Source organism: Rhipicephalus microplus, chromosome X (genome assembly GCF_043290135.1).
Source record: "Rhipicephalus microplus isolate Deutch F79 chromosome X, USDA_Rmic, whole genome shotgun sequence".
Lineage (NCBI taxonomy): Eukaryota > Metazoa > Arthropoda > Arachnida > Ixodida > Ixodidae > Rhipicephalus > Rhipicephalus microplus.
The window spans coordinates 167,772,034-167,790,192 of record NC_134710.1 but is presented as its reverse complement, the minus strand read 5'-3'; the positions used below and the strand labels follow the sequence as shown (position 1 = coordinate 167,790,192).

At 47.6% G+C, this 18,159-nt stretch overlaps 1 protein-coding gene across 1 annotated transcript in view; it reads right to left on the bottom strand.

Moving 5' to 3' along the window:
- Rhp (GTP-Rho-binding protein rhophilin) overlaps positions 1-16,815 on the bottom strand; it is a 233,840-nt gene extending 217,025 nt beyond the window's left edge. Inside the window, exon 1 of the mRNA XM_037428540.2 lies at positions 16,562-16,815. Coding sequence (XP_037284437.1) covers positions 16,562-16,657 — 96 coding nt within the window. The 5' untranslated portion in view covers positions 16,658-16,815. The remainder of the gene's footprint in view (positions 1-16,561) is intronic.
- Positions 16,816-18,159: the final 1,344 nt, after the last annotated feature.

The following is an 18,159-nucleotide window of genomic DNA, read 5'->3' as shown; positions in this document are numbered from 1 at the left end:
GCGAGCCGCCCCCTTGGAAATACGGACGCGTCAAAACGGAACGCAACCTGCGACCAGCCCACAATGAAAGCGTCTCGTCCTAATGGCGCTGGCAGCTGTAATGACAGCGCGCGGAAGTCGGTTCATCGCCCCATTTACCGGCACGGCCTTGGCTGTCGCGGGTGGATCCTCGGCGGAGCTCCCTGTCCGCCCGAAGGAGGAACTGGGTCATCGCGTTCTCAGCTGAGCCCGCTCACCGAACCGTCCGGCACCCGGGGTGCGAGCGAGGCCGGAAAAGGCAACCTCTCAGGCGCGAACCGGTGAAACCGTCTGGGTTCGAATACAGGACGTCTTACGCCACTGCGTCGCTAGTCGGCAACGTGTATACAGGGCCGTCACGAACAGGCCAGCCTGCAGCATATCGTACAGCGTGCTTACGGAACCCTGGTTCGGCACAATCCCGGCCGCATTTCGACGGAGGCGTAATGGTTGAGGTCCGCGCATAGATTTAGGTGCACGCTAAAGAACACCAGATGGTCAGAATTTCCGGAGCCCTCCACTGCGGCGTCCCTCATGATAAAATATCGTGCTTCTGGGACGTAAAACCCAACAACCGTTATCATAATATTGGTTGTGCACAATATCAAAGGCATTTGTACGCAAGCACTCTCTTTTCTTTCCCTTTAAGAACCACATAAGAAAGGGAAAAAAAAGAACGCAAAGAAGGCGCACCAGCCAATCGGGAGAGTCATTTCACTTTAACCAAAGACAATTGAGCAGTTAATCTACAGCGCAGAAGCATTGTGATATTCTATCCCCGATTCCTGCAATACAGATATTACAGAAAAGTGACTGCCTGAAGAGTATATCTTCATCGCCCGCAAACCATGATGGCCATACACTTCCCGCACCGCCATGTCATGAGATTATTACAACTGCGACAGCACTGATGGCACGCCAGCAATGCTCTCTCATTCCCGGCCCTGTCCTTTACTGCCATAGCCATTATGCGGACACTCCAGGCACATTTCTGCCGTAGCCGTCATGTTCTGTATAATGTCCAAATCGATAACTTCGCGTCGCCTCGCTTGACGTATATATTCAATGCGTTAGTGAAAGTATACCGACGAAAACGGCTGAAGCGGAGATGAAACGAGCCGGCCACCACTGCCAAGCGAAAGGCACATGGAGATAGAGCAGCCGGAGGTGGGAGTAGGGGGGGGGGGGGATGCGTGTTTTTGGCTGGAAATTCTTGCTATGACATACCAGACGGGGTCGCTCGCGTATTTTTAGAGGGGATAACCCCGAAGGCTCGTATAGCTTTTTGTGCTCTCATCGCGAAGTTTGCGCTGGAGCCACAGACAACACGAAGGTCACTTGGCTCGCTGCGGCGGCCGCTTTCTCCTAAACGAGTGAGCAGCAATAGCCTTTCTTTGCATGAAATTCCAACTTGTTCCTATCGCATTCAATGCCTCGCCCTTGCGGCAAAGCTGTGCTTTCTTCATTTCTAAGCACTGTTCTACAAAATAGATTAAAAAAAACATGATAACATGATACAATATTAAAGGTGCGATAAACCGCCTGGCCAAAAACACTGTTGCTTCAGTGGAACGGGATAATTAGGAAGCCCACTAAATATTTGAAATATTTTGTTTACGACTCACACTGTTTTCACTAAAGTCTGCGCCATATGAAAGTTGAGTTAAACTAAATGCTCTATATATTTTTTATAAGTTTTTCCTTCGTTCATCTATTGTAGACAACGGGGGGGCATACAAATAATATGTCGGAAGGTCACTGTGGCATATGATACTACAAAATAAGTGCACATCTTGCAAGCATGAGTGTACATGATTCTCGCAGAATGTTTCGTAGTCATTTAGATAACCGATAATTGTAACGTGTATGCAAGCTTCGTCGTCCGCACAAGCCATACTTCGAAGTTTCATTGCGATGCGAGATCAGACATACTCGGTCACGATGTGCCCGTTGATATTGTATGGTAAACGTCAACCTCGTTTATTTTTTATTTGCGCAGTTGTCTCCTATGATTAAAGGCGAATCAGGAGAAACACTTTCACTAAACATACCGCTGTCGCCCGATAAACATATTTGTACGGTTGGCGCAACGTCAAGTTCGCTCGTGTTCTACATGTTATCGCGCACGAACGCCTACATATACGTACAACACACCTGAGCGCCGACCTGTAAATGGAGACGCTGCAACGCTTCTGCAATGACATCGCAATGGGCCCACCTGACTTCCACCGCGCCTGAGAGAAGTAAAAATGAGAACGATAAAGAAAAGGTGCAGTATGGCCTGGGAAATGGGCACCTCAGTTGCAGGTCAAGACGAAGCGGCTCTGGTGCGTGAAAATTGGCCGCGCGAATTCCTGGCAACAACGCCCCAAAAGCAATTTCCTCCGGGGCCGCCCGATCGGCAAACACAGGCCACGATCCGACAGCCCTGGTTTGTTTGCTCCAACAACGAAAAGAGTCCGTGCCGTCCTCCCCGCCCACCGTCGCGCCCTCTTCCCCCTCGTTGCGCAAGAGCGGCCCGACGAGCGAAAGAAAGGGTCGGCCCGAAAGAGAGGCTGCGAACAACGGTTACAACGACTTCCCTTTCCCGCGCCTTCACTTCCTCGTGTCGTTATCGAGCGGCCAAGTTCAAGTTTACGGCAGGGAGAGATGCGGAAGACGCAGCGACTCATCGGCCGTTGTTAACTCGCTCGAGAGAGCGAGTGCAGGCGCGCGCGGCTTCCTTCCTCTTCCGTGCACGTAGGCATGCAGAAGCCCCAGAGACGGAGTCTTCCGTCAATCCTGCGGAGAGCGCTTTTTCGTGCAACACCTCCGTGCAACGAACGAAAGCCTCGCTAAACAATGCCAGCAAGAAGCCGCAGAACGGCACGTGCGCGCTTCGTGCCTGTGTGTCCTTCAAGTCAGACCGCAGCTGCGCAAGCCGAATCACAGCGCTGTCGAGGTTTCTCCGTAACTAATCGTGGCCATCGGAGAAAGAAACCGCAAGCTGAATCCCACAGTTGACTTCTCAGAAGAGAACACTGCGAGTGACGCAGCTATAAAAGTCTTTTTTTCATGCAGACGGTGGCATTACAGTGAATACGCTTTTTTTTTTAACTGTACACAGGGAAATTAAATGCTGGCTGCGAAACCCATCATCCATTCACATGCTGATCTTGTACGTAAGAGTGTCCCCAGTGTTTCAATACAACGACCTTGACACGATATTCACATATGAATGTAGAGCTTTTTCGTTCGTATAAGTACTGCTTGCCACTAGCTAACCGCCTTCACAAATGACATACTCAATCAGATTTGCAAGCTCACGTTAGAGAATAAAAGATAAAAGTAACCAATCACTGTGATAATCACTCCTGTCGAAAATTTATTTCATCGCAGTGGTCAATTACTGGCCCGAGAGAGCAATTAAGCAATTGCTAAAGGGCAATCGATTACTCCTATACGTTATATTTCCTCCCAACTTTAATGTGACACAAATATGCAGTAAATAAATAGAACTTGTATTGCGCGGCCCTTTAAATGACGTTCATTTCCCTAACGCTTGCAAGTTCAAACATTTCGCAAATCATCTTTGCTTGTTTTCTTGTGACGGCATCAGCAGCGACAATTAAAATGTCGCCAGATGCATATGGTGTTGTAGCACTAACGCGTTGAGCACAACATCGTAGCGTGCCGTATAGTAATACATAGCGTCTGGGTCATCTCTCCGCGAAGAAGGCACTCGCGGTATGGCCAATGAAAAAGGTGATCCATGCATATACAACTTTTTTGTTTGCGTCGATTTCCGAACAGGCTATCGCTGTCGAGACACAGCAGCCCCGCTTCAATCCATTGGCCAACGGCTGGTGCAGCGTGATTGCCGAGAAGCAAACAGCGGGCACACGTATGCATGGTTCACTCGCCTGAACATGCCATGACCGTGGGTGTTCCATATATTCCCCGCCAGATGCAAGCGCTGAAAGCTGCATTGCTCGTTACAGTTTCTCTTCTCGTCATGAAGGTAAAGCAATTAAAGGTCTACACGTTATATACTATAGATAAGTAAAATTAGCGAACAGAAAAGACAAGTGAGTTCGGCCCCGGAGCTTCTCTCCCGCTTATAATATATACATGCTGTGCTGCTTCCACGAAAGGTCGTTGTGCGTACGGAGATTTTTTCTGCATAGAGGAGAGGCTGCACGCTTTCCGCCGCGCGCATTCACGAGAGTCCCAGCTCACCGCGAAATCGGCGTTTCAGATGAGCCGTCACGATCACCGAGGACACGGATTATTTTTAAAGCGTCGGCCACGCACGGCGCGGCCGGGAGTCACGACCTCCACGGACCGCGTGCACGACCCATCGGCGGCCGATAGCACGGAGGGAGAAGCCAGCTAATGGCGCAATTACGCCGTCTTCTATTTATACGCCACCGTGTGAAAGTTCCTCCTCGGGGGCAGCGACACTTCAGGCATACCCTCTGATCGACGCCTTCTCCAGTTACACGCTGCAGGACTATCCTGATACAGATTTTTTTTTTTATAGCACGCAATGAGCTTTCAACAAGAGTACAAACAAACAAACAAACAAACAAACAAACAAACAAACAAACAAACAAACAAGAATGCCTCCACGAGTGTGTGTGTGTGTGTGTGCGTGTGTGTGTGTGTGTGTGTGTTTGTGTGTGTGTTGCATTTACCCCCATCTCAATATGCGCACTTGCGCACTGCCGAGCTCTGAAATTGAACACGCGACATCGAGATCAGAAACGCGTATGCGCCATGCACCACGTCAGGTGACGGCTCTGACTATATATCCCTGTACTTTGCAGCTTGAACAGATTCGTTTACTCACTTCCCTTTTTATTACAGCACTAGTTTGTGCACAAGTAACCGATTAAGTGCATTTACTAAGTAATGTTTTAATTATGCCATTTTAAATGCTTGCTGGCACTGCGAAATTAAAACCAATTAGTAGTGGATTCGTGCATGGTAATATGAACGTCCAAGACACATTACGATGGCAATACTTGTCCTATAAATTTACCTGTGCTCCCACTTAAGCAAGTTCCAGCCTTTGCACGCCAGGGGCCACACGTAAGCTAGCGATAGGTTTATGCGTAAGAAAACTGGATCTCTAGCATGCATGTTTACTGTGGTGTTCAAGCGAACGAACGCATGTCGATGCGAAATAAAAAGAGAACCTCAATAGGGAATCACGCTCACACATGCATGGACTCCCTGTCTGAGAGAGGCTCCGCTTCAGCCCCGGCAGGAATGTGGTTCGAATCCTACCGAGAGATACCCCGTCGTTCAAAAGGAATGGCTTCCCCCGGCTATAGTAATGGCTTGCTCTTGGCAAAACAATTGTCTGAGAGAGGTCAATTAACGAATACACTATGCCAGCCAATCAGCAAGCTACTGCATTAACTTACTACATTCTTTTATATGTCTACCTGTTTCAAACAGTTGGACGAGTTGTTAACGGTACGAGACTAATGGAACAACTGATGCACATACTAAACCTAAAGAACTCATGAGGTAAGGGTGACGGGAACTAACGCCGACGCACGTGTGCCCCATAGATCATTTAATCGTGTACAGTCGTCGACAAGCTTAACAAGAACGCTCCGACGCGTGACCTGGACTAGCTTGACTGATGCTAGCCGTGAAACGCTGGACGCTGTTGCCGAGATCATACCTCGGTATGCTCAGATAGTACGCCGGCATGCATGGGGAAATATCTCAGCAACAGAATCCAAAGCTACGGCACGCTAGCGTCAATCAAACTGCTTCAGGACTCTCTGCGAACCGTTCGTGTTAAGGTTACTGACGACTGTCCACATTTCTTACGGGCATCACCAACGCCCGTCTCGGCAGCCTTGTACGGTGCTACAAAAAAAAAAAAAAAAAACTTCTTCATACCAATTCCTCGGCTTTCTTTTTTTTTCCATAACACGTACACAGCACCTGGCCACAGGTTCGAATCCTACGGGCGCGTGTAAAAGTACGTGTTTCATAAGGCCTGAGTCAATAGATGTAGGCCAGTGCGCGCACAGCAAGCTGCAAGAGAGGCAGACGCTATCGATAGTCCCATATTTTAGGGCAATGAGAGAGGTGTACGGGGGCCGCAGCTCGGCAATAACGTAAAAGCTCAAGCCAGACATGCAACGGGCCTCGAGCCTTTCTCAGAGAACGAACCAAGGAATAGCGAGCTAAATTTGCAATTAGACCAATAGCATATAATTATGTTTCCCCCAGCTACCATGCGAAACAAAAAAGAAAGAAAAATTAACACGATATATTCTAAAGCAAGTAATCATACGAAGGTGATCTCTGTATATATTTGAGACTTTGAAGACTCTTATTTAGGACAGTTCTATTACATTCCTCGACCATTTTCGCCCGCGTCATGATTTCTCACTCTTTTTCTTGCACAATCGTTCTAAAATGCCGAATCTGGTCTGCACTCTAACTCAGGCTGACTACGGGCTCATATACCGCATTACTATAATGTCTCTCGGACGTTCAACAAAATTCTGGAATGTTCACAGCACGGTGGAAGGGAGTGGTTAACGTTGTGAAACTAAAGACAGTAGAGAGAGGGGGGGGGGGATTTTGAAGCAAAGCATGGAACTGACGATAGTTATAGCGTGAGAACAAAACGACGACACAGAGACAAGAAGGACACGAAGGACACGTGTCCTTCTTGTCTCTGTGACGTCCTTTTGTTCTCGCGCTATAACTATCGTCATGCCATACCAACTAGCACAAGCTGCCACACTTATATGGAACTGCAGACGTCGGCAGACATAGAAGACTTGACGTCTACGGTTTCAAGAGAAGACTGCGGCGTTTATTATTATTATTATTATTATTATTATTATTATTATTATTATTATTATTATTATTATTAACTTACATGCGCTAGCTGCGGTAACAAACATCTTCACTTTCCTCCGCAACTACCACGTTTTTTTTTACTTTCTTTTATTTATTTTTTGTGAAACGTGATAAATGAACTAAGGCGTCATCGCACATTCGCAGCTGCATGCACACGAGTCAATAACATAGTGTGGCATTTGTCATAGTTCATTTCAGGCTGCGACATAGAATGGGAGAATTCCTGCAAATAAACAGCAGCACCAAGACTACAGTCGCTCGGCTTGACACGCAAGATTCGCAGGACGAAGTGTCGAACGCATCGCCATTTTACCGCCGTATATACGACGCTCAGAGCGAAAGTTACCAATGAAGAGCGCCGCCTTCCTGGTCAAGGAATGTTTTCATCAGCGTTGGGTGTATCGAAAGACAGGACGAGCTCACGACAATAACCGCGAAGCAGAGCACGTTGCAGAGACCGTTCTACTCGACGATAATACAAGCAAGCAAGAAATAAAAAAAAAAAGAAGGGTGGATGCGCTACACGGGCGGATTGCGAAGACCGGTGTTTGTGGAGTCCCTGGCAGCATGACCTCAGTTTTGTGAGCAGACTCTTTCGAGGCACGCTTAAGAGAAGAAAAAGAAGCGGAGAAACACGACGGGCGTGGATCGAGCAGCAGCTGCCGGCGCGCCAACACGTCGCCTCCGCGCGACCAGCTGCTGCCGCAGCGGCCACGCATGCACGCGACTCCAAGAAGCGCGCCCAACAGGCCCGGGAGAAGAAAAGAATTCGCGCAGAAAACAAAGCGCTCATTAAATATCGCCGAGAAGAACGCGCTCTCCAAGTGTGCTCAACGACTGGAAAGGCCCTCGCCGGCCTTTCGGAGCACCGGGGTCAAGATGCGCGGCTTTCCCTCCGTGCATCGCGCTGCTTACACGCCTGCCCCGTGACGTCATCCCGCGGCGATTATTCGGTCGCGTTTGGCTGCCTAGCTTAGGTCTTCCCACGTTGCATCGCTGTTGTCCCAGTGTACCACTTTCCCAGTGGAAACGAGAAGAGTCAAGAGGACACTCGGGAGACAGAGGGTCCAATTTTGCGCAAATGATGGCACACGCTTGCCTCGTTTGACGCCTCAATTATTTACGCTATACACTTTTTTTTTCTAGGGTACCCTGCACATTGTTCTTTCATGTTCGTTGCCCTTTTGCTGCCGAGAGTACTGGTGACGCTTGATTTACTTAACTTCATTCGTTCGTTGAATTCTTTTTTTGTTACCTGTCTGTCTCGCTTGCACCGGTCTTCAATGTCTGGGATCCACTGCGTTTGTTGCTGAAAATGGCAGCGTGACGTGCGACAACGTATATACGACGTGCCTACGTCTGTCAGGTTCTGTATACTGATTGTACTGCTCCTATTAACTGACGGAATACCACCACCAGAGTGCGTGCATACGGACAAGGCATATACCCAACGCCGGCGACACGACGTCTTTCGTTGTGTTCTATCGGGCACCGCGGTTTGAAGAACACCCCGATTTCGAGAGCTAGTCCGACTCTCCAGCACGAAAGACGTTTGCAGAAAGAGGGCGCGCACAAAAGGTGGGCGCCGCACATGGGCACGCAAACAGCGCAATGGCGCAGGCATCATGACGCACTCCGAAAGCAACGAACGCGCATAGTAACATCAAGGCGCACAACAGCGACAAGTGAACTGGACAGGCCGCCGCCGCCGCATACGAGAACCGATTCGGAAAAGCGCTGATTAAGGTGCCTCAATGAACTTCTCTCACTGGCGACGGTTATCTGACATACGGCGTGCTGTTCACGCAAAATGCCCTCGCGTGACATGGCACGCAAATGGAAGGCCTTTGACTGTAACAAGTCGGTCGCAGCTTGCCACGCGACGCTCCGTAGTTTCCAACCCACGTGCATATAAGCACAATCAACATCGCACACATCAACGCGCGGCACCATCCGTGAGGTCACATTTGGGCAATATAAAATGTAGCTGTAAAAAGAAAAAAAAAGCGTTTGCCGCCAAGGTTTGACCGTCCTGCATAATAGAAAAAAATTTATCGATATTCAGGAAACATCGAAGGATTATAATCAAGTATCAGAGCTCACCAAAATAAAATAAAAAAGTATGCTATATATAGTCACTGCGGGAGGGTGTACTTTTCGGGCCGCTTTCAGTCTAAACTGACTGTATAAGCTATATAGACTAGCAAGGACAGGTACAGAGCGCTTCGTTGAGCTGTTTAGTCAGATGGTATACGACATACGCCAGAATTAAATAACTAAAATGTCCCAGAGAATGTTTTATTAGAGTGCGAACTCTACACGCGAAATATTGCAGGACGACATTTCTATCGCGTTTACCTTCTATAATACCCACTCTACCTCTTAATTTGTTCGAATGCTCTTGGCGGCTATGGAAATTGTTACCTGCCGACAGGCCCAGCCGCGATGGTCTAGTGGCTAAGGTACTCGGCTGCTGACCCGCAGGTCGCGGGATTGAATCCCGGCTGCGGCGGCTGCATTTCCGATAGAGGCGGAAATGTTGTAGGCCCGTGTGCTCAGATTTGGGCGCACGTTAAAGAACTCCAGGTGGTCGGAATTTCCGGAGCCCTCCACTACGGCGTCTCTCATGATATCATATGGTGGTTTTGGGACGTTAAACCTCACATATCAATCAATCAACCTGCCGACAGCAGCTTCTTGCATGTAGACAAACAGACGGAACTTTATTAGGATCCTGAACTACTTTTTTTTTCCTCAAGTCTAAATAATTCGCACCATGCAGAAAATGTTCTGAATCACCAGAGCGCGAAACCACTGATGCGGTCTATGTTGCTGTGTCGTATTTCAGCCTCAGCGTGACTGACCGACGAGTCGGCGTCTCCACGTTTGCTAGAATTTTGAGCGCTAAAGATAAGTTGAAGAGTTTAAAACACCGTTCTTTTACGAGGTGGCTGCGTTGCACTGCTGAGTTATTGCGATCCAGGTTATCGCTAGACGCGATCGAGTGGTTGTGCCATTCCGCTCGGCCAGCCTATAGGAGCGGAGCAGGCTCTGGATCAGGTGCACTCTGCAGGACATGCACATTGTACACCTACAAGCCTTTCCGGTAGCAGCGGCTGATAGGAGCGAAGGTCACGTGACAGCTGAAACAAAACAGAGGCCACGCACACCAGTGTCATACTTGCCACGTGGTACAGCTGTGCAGAGAACTTTACCGGTGGCATGTATATGTTCCTGTCGTAGGCCACAGGGCGCTTTGATAAACGCACACGGAAGATCGTACAAAAAACAAACCAGATTTCTAACGAATGACATGTGAAAACGCCCGCTCACAGCGACAATAAAACTTGTAGCTGGGCAGGTCAGTTCAAACTTCAAGGTAAACTGGTGTGCGCAAATCAAGATAAGGACACGGAAAGACCGAACAGGGACAGGCGCAAACAGCGACAATCGACACAGATGCTTTTTATTAAATAGCGTTTTTTTTTCTTTTCATCGATCCCCAAATAGCCCTAAATTAAAAAAGTACCCCGAAACTACTTCTCGACGCTGAATTCTCGCATCCGTCCGTCCGTCAGTGAGTGAGCGAGTGAATGAGCGAGCGTCTGTGTGTTTTTGTTGGACACACACATGCACCGCAGCTCACGAGCTCCGCGCGATGAATATTTGTGCCGACACAATGCCCTATATCATTTAAACGACAGCGCTCTTGTCCAATCACAAACGGACACAAAATAACACGATTGATTGATTGATTGAGTGATTGATATGTGGGGTTTAACGTCCCAAAACCACTATATGATTATGAGAGACGCCGTAGTGGAGGGCTCCGGAAATTTCGACCAGAAATAACACGAACAAGAAACAGGGACGCCTATATCAGAGGCAGTGTTTAAGGCGCTATTACGTTACCTTGCGGTGTCTTACACAAGGGTGCTGCCATTGCCAAATCGACTCTGATGCATCCTGTGCAAGTGCGTCATTCGTTGACCTTGTCTCACAGAAAACTTTTACATCGAGAACTTTACACCATATATACATCCGTCTGATAAACATTACCCGATAAAACACCTCATATTATGTTTTTATTTTCATACTCCATAACCAAGCAAGAAGGAACAGATAGTTTCAGCAAATGGAGCTGTTGTTTTGTCTCCAAAAGAAGAAAAAAAGGTGAGTGGAGGTAGCCTCTCGTCAGCTTCACGATGGATGGATGAATTGTTTACTGCAGTAGAGAGAAAAAAAAAAAACCACGAAGAGAACGTCGTCCTTCCTTAATTCATTAAACTCGACTAAAACTTGTGTCAGTGAAAGCGGGAAAGAGTCTGCGCCGAGCCTTGAAATGGCCACGAGAGAGGACGAACGACGATGTTCAGAGAATTCCAGATCAGCTGGTGCAGCAAACCAGATAAGGTGTCGAACTTTCGAATGCTTCGTGATAACGAGAGAGATTGAATGATACGCTCCGAAGAACACCAAATGCCTGCGGTAGCACACTCGCTATGACGTTTATATAGCTTCTCAGGACAATGTGGCGGGTTCGATTCTCGGCCGCAAACTGCTGCAGGGTCGAAATGCGAAGAAAATCGTGTGTTTCTGCCGAAGCGCCAATTAAGATAACGTCGTGTGGTTAACACTGTATCATGTCCGACAGGATATACGGTGGCTATACGTCTACGGTGCATATATGGCCGACAGCCGATCGATAGAACCATAAAATTCCGGCTGAAATTACGCATCCGTCTTATACTGGTAATGTTTTACCGGACAACGTCATCACGAACCGTTGCAGCGCATGATCGAAGTTCCTTGTCAACAGTATGGGTGAACTCATATACAAGGGGTAAACAGACTACGTTAGGTGGTTTGGGAAGAGCGCACAAAACAGCGCTCCTCTTATTTATGGCATGCATGCAACCTGCGCATTTCGTTCGAATATCGCCGTGTGTTCGCCTAGCAAAATGCTGGTGCGTCCCGTAGGCGTGTAATGGTACCTCCGATTTTGCCGTTTACGATGACTATACGACATCACAAGCCGGTCTATTAAAGTGCACGGTCAGGTACCCATCAGATGATATCTGACAACGCACGGGATAGTTCGCGGGACCGCCGGACACGGTGATATATGCGCACGTCCTCTTCATTCGTCAAAAAAAAAAAAAAAATCAAAGAGAATCCATCGAATGCTGAGTGCATGGTTATAGTGCATCCGTTCGCAACAAGGAGCGGAAGTAAACAAGACATGTGCACGTGTGCTTCTGAGGATATGTCTTGGCGAACGTAAATCATGTATGCATGGGAACGCGAATCGCGTGCGAAGACGAGTGTAGTTCTACCAAGCCTCGGCTCGAAGAAAAACAAATGCGATATGCGAGACTCCAGAGACTCCGTGGCATTTATCGTCGCTGCATGCTATATTCATAAAAAGTACGAGAAAAAAATTACTCCTACACAACTTATTTGTAAAGGGTAGTGGCACTTTACGTATCGGCAAAAGTGACCCGCTTTGCTATCATACAGCTTATGACTGTATCTGTGCAATGTCAGGGTATACGTTAAAGAGCACCAGATGGTCGAAATTTCCGGAGCCCTCCACTACAGCGTATCTCATATTCATATCGTGGTTTTGGGACGTAAAACTTCAGATATTATTATTACTATTAGCTTATGACTGCGTGTTCGTGATGTTCCGTGATGCATAGTATAGTCTTTACTTCACAATTCGGTTCACTCAGCACAGTGTTCGTAGCAGGTTGACGTATCAGCCAGTTGCTGCAAGCACTTCACGTGTGTTCTGTAAGACGGTCAGACGCACGTGCATGCAGAAACCTAGCTGACACACAAAATCTTTGGGACACCTTCATCACACTTCTACAATCCACGCTTCTGATGGAAGGCAAGCAACGCATCTCGGATCGCAAATATTGCTTTCGAAAACGATGGTTTAATCAAAGCTGTGTTGCAAGAGCAGATGAGTGTTTCCGTCGCTGGCAGTGCGAAGTGGCAATATCAGACCGCGGGGCACCTGACACTGCACATCTATCCAGCTGCATTCGAGAAAGTCCGCCAGCCAAAGGATGTCGACTTGCGTGATGCACTGACCTATGCCGGCACTTGATGCCGACAGCACAGACCGGAAGACAGAGCGATGCACCCTGGGAGGTGATCTCAGGATGTGGGCGCTGGAATGGATTCGCTAACGACTGACACAGTCACGCTCGCGAGAAGAACCTCGCACAGCTCATCTACGTGCGAACCTTAACATCCGGAGACGGCCACTGTGCATTCACAACGCAGCCGTATATAAGCCGAGAGGAGGCCAAGAATGCAAGTGCAGACTGACTGCCATTGTGTCGAAATTCGGCTTTGCATCAGCACAAGGAGGAAGTCACCGGCAGCTTTGTTTCCGCATCCTCAGCGTTCTCAAAGTGGGGCTGCGCAGAGCGTGTTCCTCAATTACCTGCGGCTGCAGCGGTTGACCCTGATTTAGAAGACCTGACATGCAAGGCAGTTAGCTCCGCAGAATATACGGGAAAAGTAGCCGAGTTAAATTGTTCACGACACAGAAAATAATGAGGCATAAGAGGACGACGAAACACGGCAAATGGTTCCGACATGTACTTATTTAATCGTTGTGACGTCCTTAATAAGCAATCTTAGACTGTGATGGACGTGTGCATGAGAAACAAAATGTAGCGACGAAAATGATATGGTCCATTTCACGCGGCTCATACAGCGGGAGTCTTATTGAGTCAAACTTGCGTAGACACGACTATATAGGTAATATTAACAGCGTAAGAAATTCGTGGCATAAAGTGTGAAAGTGTGTTAAAGTGTGTTATTCGTAGAAATGTGCTGCATGCTTCCATGAGCTGTACATTGCGAACGGCGAACAGGTGGCGCCCCCTTTCGGCTCGTTGCTGTTTTACGACCGCCCCGCACGGCTTCCACACAGAGACGCAAATCGCGCGCAAGGTTAGTGCATTTGAAGGGGCACTAAAGAGAGAGAGACAAAAACGATAGTTCTCACATCACCAAAATATTCTTTTACAAATCCAAAATCACCACGTTGACGCGAGAAGACTTGCGGTAAGCGAGAAAAACTCGCAAGAAAATGCGGGTATATCGACACTATATATACTTGAAATTTTCGCACCAAACGTCGTGACATCATTGATTTTGTCGGCATCCTCTAGAGGTCGTACGCAGTTCCTAATCAATAAAAAATGACGAGCATTTTATTCTGTGGGGGGCTATCGTACCAAGTTTCAGGAAATTTCGTTGAGTCAATGTCGCCAAGGTACGAAAAATACACTTTCCAATGCGAGACGTCGCATGCCGATTTCGGCACAAAATTTCAAGGTGAAACTTTCACCTGAATTTTTTTTACTCTATCAGTAAACCCATGACGGTGAAAATAATGAAATTATCGTTACAAGAGTACAATCTATCAATCCACGCCGATTCGTCGTTTCATTTTAGCGTTCCTCAAGAATTACAGCGGTCACAACGTACTGGACATCGGTAGCAGCGTAACAGCTGCATGCAGACGCCTAGTCCTGCTATTATTGAGATCTCATACATATTTATCAGTCTGCAAGAGATAATTAGTTCTTGTCTCAAGTGTCCTGATGAGGGGGAAAATCGCGAACGCATCAACAACCGAAAGAGGTCTGCGCTACCTCCACAAACGCGACACGGAAAAGTACCGTCTCGCATTGTTACGTGTCACTCAGTGTTCGCGGATAATCGCACACAAATAAACAGCAGCAGAGCGCTGAAGACAAGCATTGCTTCGGAAGTGCCTTATTTCCGTGGCTGCTGCACAGCAAGTTTCTCGTTTGACGAAGCCCGCTCATCAGCCCGGTGTTTCGCCAGAAGAGCGAAGCAGGCGACGCGAACAGAGAGAATCAAACAAATGCACGTGCCTAGAAGGAGCAAACAGTCCACAAGAGGAGCGAAAAAGAAGGCAAAGATGGCGACTCGGCGAAAACCACCGCCGGCCATCGGTGCACTAGGGCGGCGTCAATACCAGCAGGGCACGTCCACATTTCGGGGCACGCAGAACGTCATACGGCCTTCCCGCGATATCTTCACCTCCATGTCTATAAAGAACACACGAACAAACGCACCAGTCTTTACATGAACGCGCTCAATTCTGGGAAATAAGCGGGTATTTTATGCGTACATAGCCGCGTACATTAGTTCTGGATGAATGAAGCCAAGGCTTGCCCGTGGAACAGAAGCAAACACAGACATCACATTGGCGCACAAAGTACTACCAGTCCACTTGAATAAACACCGCGGTGCAGCAAGCCTCCCCGGCAAAAGCGAATTCGTGTTTGCGCAAATCGCATTGGCAAGCGAACATTCAAGGTCGGCAAAATCAGCCCAACTGAGAAAACAGCGATGGTTCGGGGCACACTGGAAAACAACGCGGCGCTTGAGGAAGAAGAGTCCGCAGCACGGCAGCCGGAAAAACACTCTGCTGCCCAACCATCCGTGCAAGTTTTTGCGGTGCCAACGGCAAAATGGGGGGGAGGGGAAGGGGGGGCTGGTTTACGATGCTGCTACTGCGCATAACTAGCGACAACACAGCCACAACCCACCGCTGTTCACCATCCGTTGCTCACTCACGAAATAACCGCAACACACTGACTCGTCCGATCTCGTCACTAGATCACAAGCGACAGACTGATGACTCGGTACTAACTCACGTCAGCTATACCACGTGTCGCCGACAGCGCCAACGTAGCGTTTACGTATTTACAAATACGACAAATATGTCATACTAAGGTATATAATTACAGTGTAGTTTTTTTCCCCTTCAGGGTGCATATTATTGATATTTAACGGACTGCACAAACTACGAATGTGTCACAACACTAAACTATACTATGCGTCCAAAATTAAAAAAAAAAAGGTTCGTAAGCCTGACTTGAAATTATGATGAACCGTTAGATAAATGTGAATATTCGGCACACGCAAACAATGCACCAACCCTACACAGTGGATCCGTTCTACACGTGACGTTTGCAAAACACATACGTTGAGCTTTACATATTCGTATCTAGTATACAATAGTTTAATAAGCGTCGTCATGCATAATCTACAACTTAATTTTCAAAACATTTACCTTCAAGAGAAATCCATCGCGGTTAGATCAGAAACTAGAAGAAGGGGCACCACTGATCGCTTGAAACCTTAACTATTAATATAGCGGTCAGGATGCACATGACATCCGCCGCTGTAAACCTGGCAATCAAAAAGTGAAACAGCGAGTCTAAGCTGTAAATATAACAATGAGCTCGCGACTGCGAACGAGTTGCCACAGATTCAACGTCTGATCAACGTTGCATGTCACAATCAACGTTGAGTGACGAATAATCCGAACAACCACTTGTTGCTAACTCCGTTCAGTTACGGTGGGTCGCCATGGTTACATCGCGCTTGTTTGTAGAGGTACTACATTAGACGTACGAGTCTGCTGTTTCTAGCCGCAGCGCAGCTGTTCACAGTCCCAGTCCGCTACGATGCATATCGCCACGAAGCCAGACGCACCGCGAACCCAAAATTACATCTGCCAATGAGTGGATGCGGCGCAGCGGTCGTTGTTTTGAAACAACCGCAGACGGATCACCTTCTCTCATGCGCTCACACTCACCCGAACTTTCCTGAAGTGACCATCCTTGCGGGTATCCTTACTGCCCCGGCGATCGTCCTCCGACGAAGAAGAGTAGCCAACATCGGCGCCACTCATCTTACACTCACTGAGAAAAATACAGCGTCGCTCACATTGCGGAGAGCACACACAAAAATGTCCACCTGAATGCAGAACGGACTCGCGTCCACTTGCGACAGGCGAGGTAAACGTCCCCCGAAAACACGGCTTGCCACTTCTGCCGCTGCGTCTCGCGGGCAGGTACCTAACACGCAGTGATGCCATCCCAAGGAGACGCTTCATCCCTAGATTGACCCTCAAAACATCCCTAGGTATCAAGAAAAATCCCTGGATTCAATTTATAATGTCATTCTCAGGATAATTGGCTCTTAAAGGTGTATTGATATATTGCGCTCTTTGGCCAAGTTCTTCTGAACCTTGTTAAAAGTAAAAATCACCATTAACCATCTTTTAAGATCTTTTTTTCTACACGTTCTGTGGAGCTCCATAATAAAAGCTTGCGAATGGCACCTGTTGCCACCGAAACAGATTTGCATGTCGAATTCACTTTGCCCACGCATTGAAGACATGGATGTGATCATTCGAGTCAACCGCAAGTGTGTCGCGCCTTTCTTTTACTTGCAGCTTGACAGCTGGTGGTATATTCTTAGTTTTACACATTTGCAATCACTGTTGCAATATTTTCAGATTATGTAAGTGGGCGTTCTATTACTGGCTTCGCCCCGCCGCAGTGGTCTAGTGGCTAAGGTACTCGGCTGCTGACCCGCAGGTCACGGGATCGAATCCCGGCTGCGGCGGCTGCGTGTCTCGATGAAGGCGGAAATGATGTAGGCCCGTGTGCTCAGTAAGAATTAGGTGCACGTTAAAGAATCCCAGGTGGTCGAAATTTCCGGAGCCCTCCACTACGGGGTCTCTCATAATCATATGGTGGCTTTGGGACGTTAAACCCCACATATCAATCAATTATTACTGGCATGTAGCTACGCCTTTTCTCTGTACTTTCGATCAGCTCCACGTATGGCCAAATCTATTCGTCACTTTTCTGCTCTCAGGTAAAGAGCATGACGGAAGGACTAAGACAGCCAAACAAACTTCATCACACCATTTGCGGAACATTGAACCCATGCCACCTTACCAAATCTTCAGTCTTATTTCGATCTGTTCTTCTATAATATTCCTAGGTATTTCACATGGAGACATTGCTCGGTGAAGGCACGCAGTGAGCGTAATTTTGACACGCGTTTATGTGCCCTACGAGACAAACTTTATCGTTGTTTCATAGTGCAGCAATCACTCAGAAAGCTCATCATATGCGTGTTCACAACTCTTACGACTACATAGTTTAATTTTCACAATATTCAGACTATAATGATCTCGCATTACAATACTGCTATCTTCTTCACGCTCTTCATCAGAACACCCCAAGGCTATCTTAAATATATAAAACAAAAAATAGCCCAAATTATCATTTTTACAGCCTTTCTAGCTGAAAGAGAGTAATCACTCAGTAATTCATTCATTCATGCCGCGAAATGGCACAATTCATGAGCCGTATAAAAGAAAAAACTTTAGATTCATAA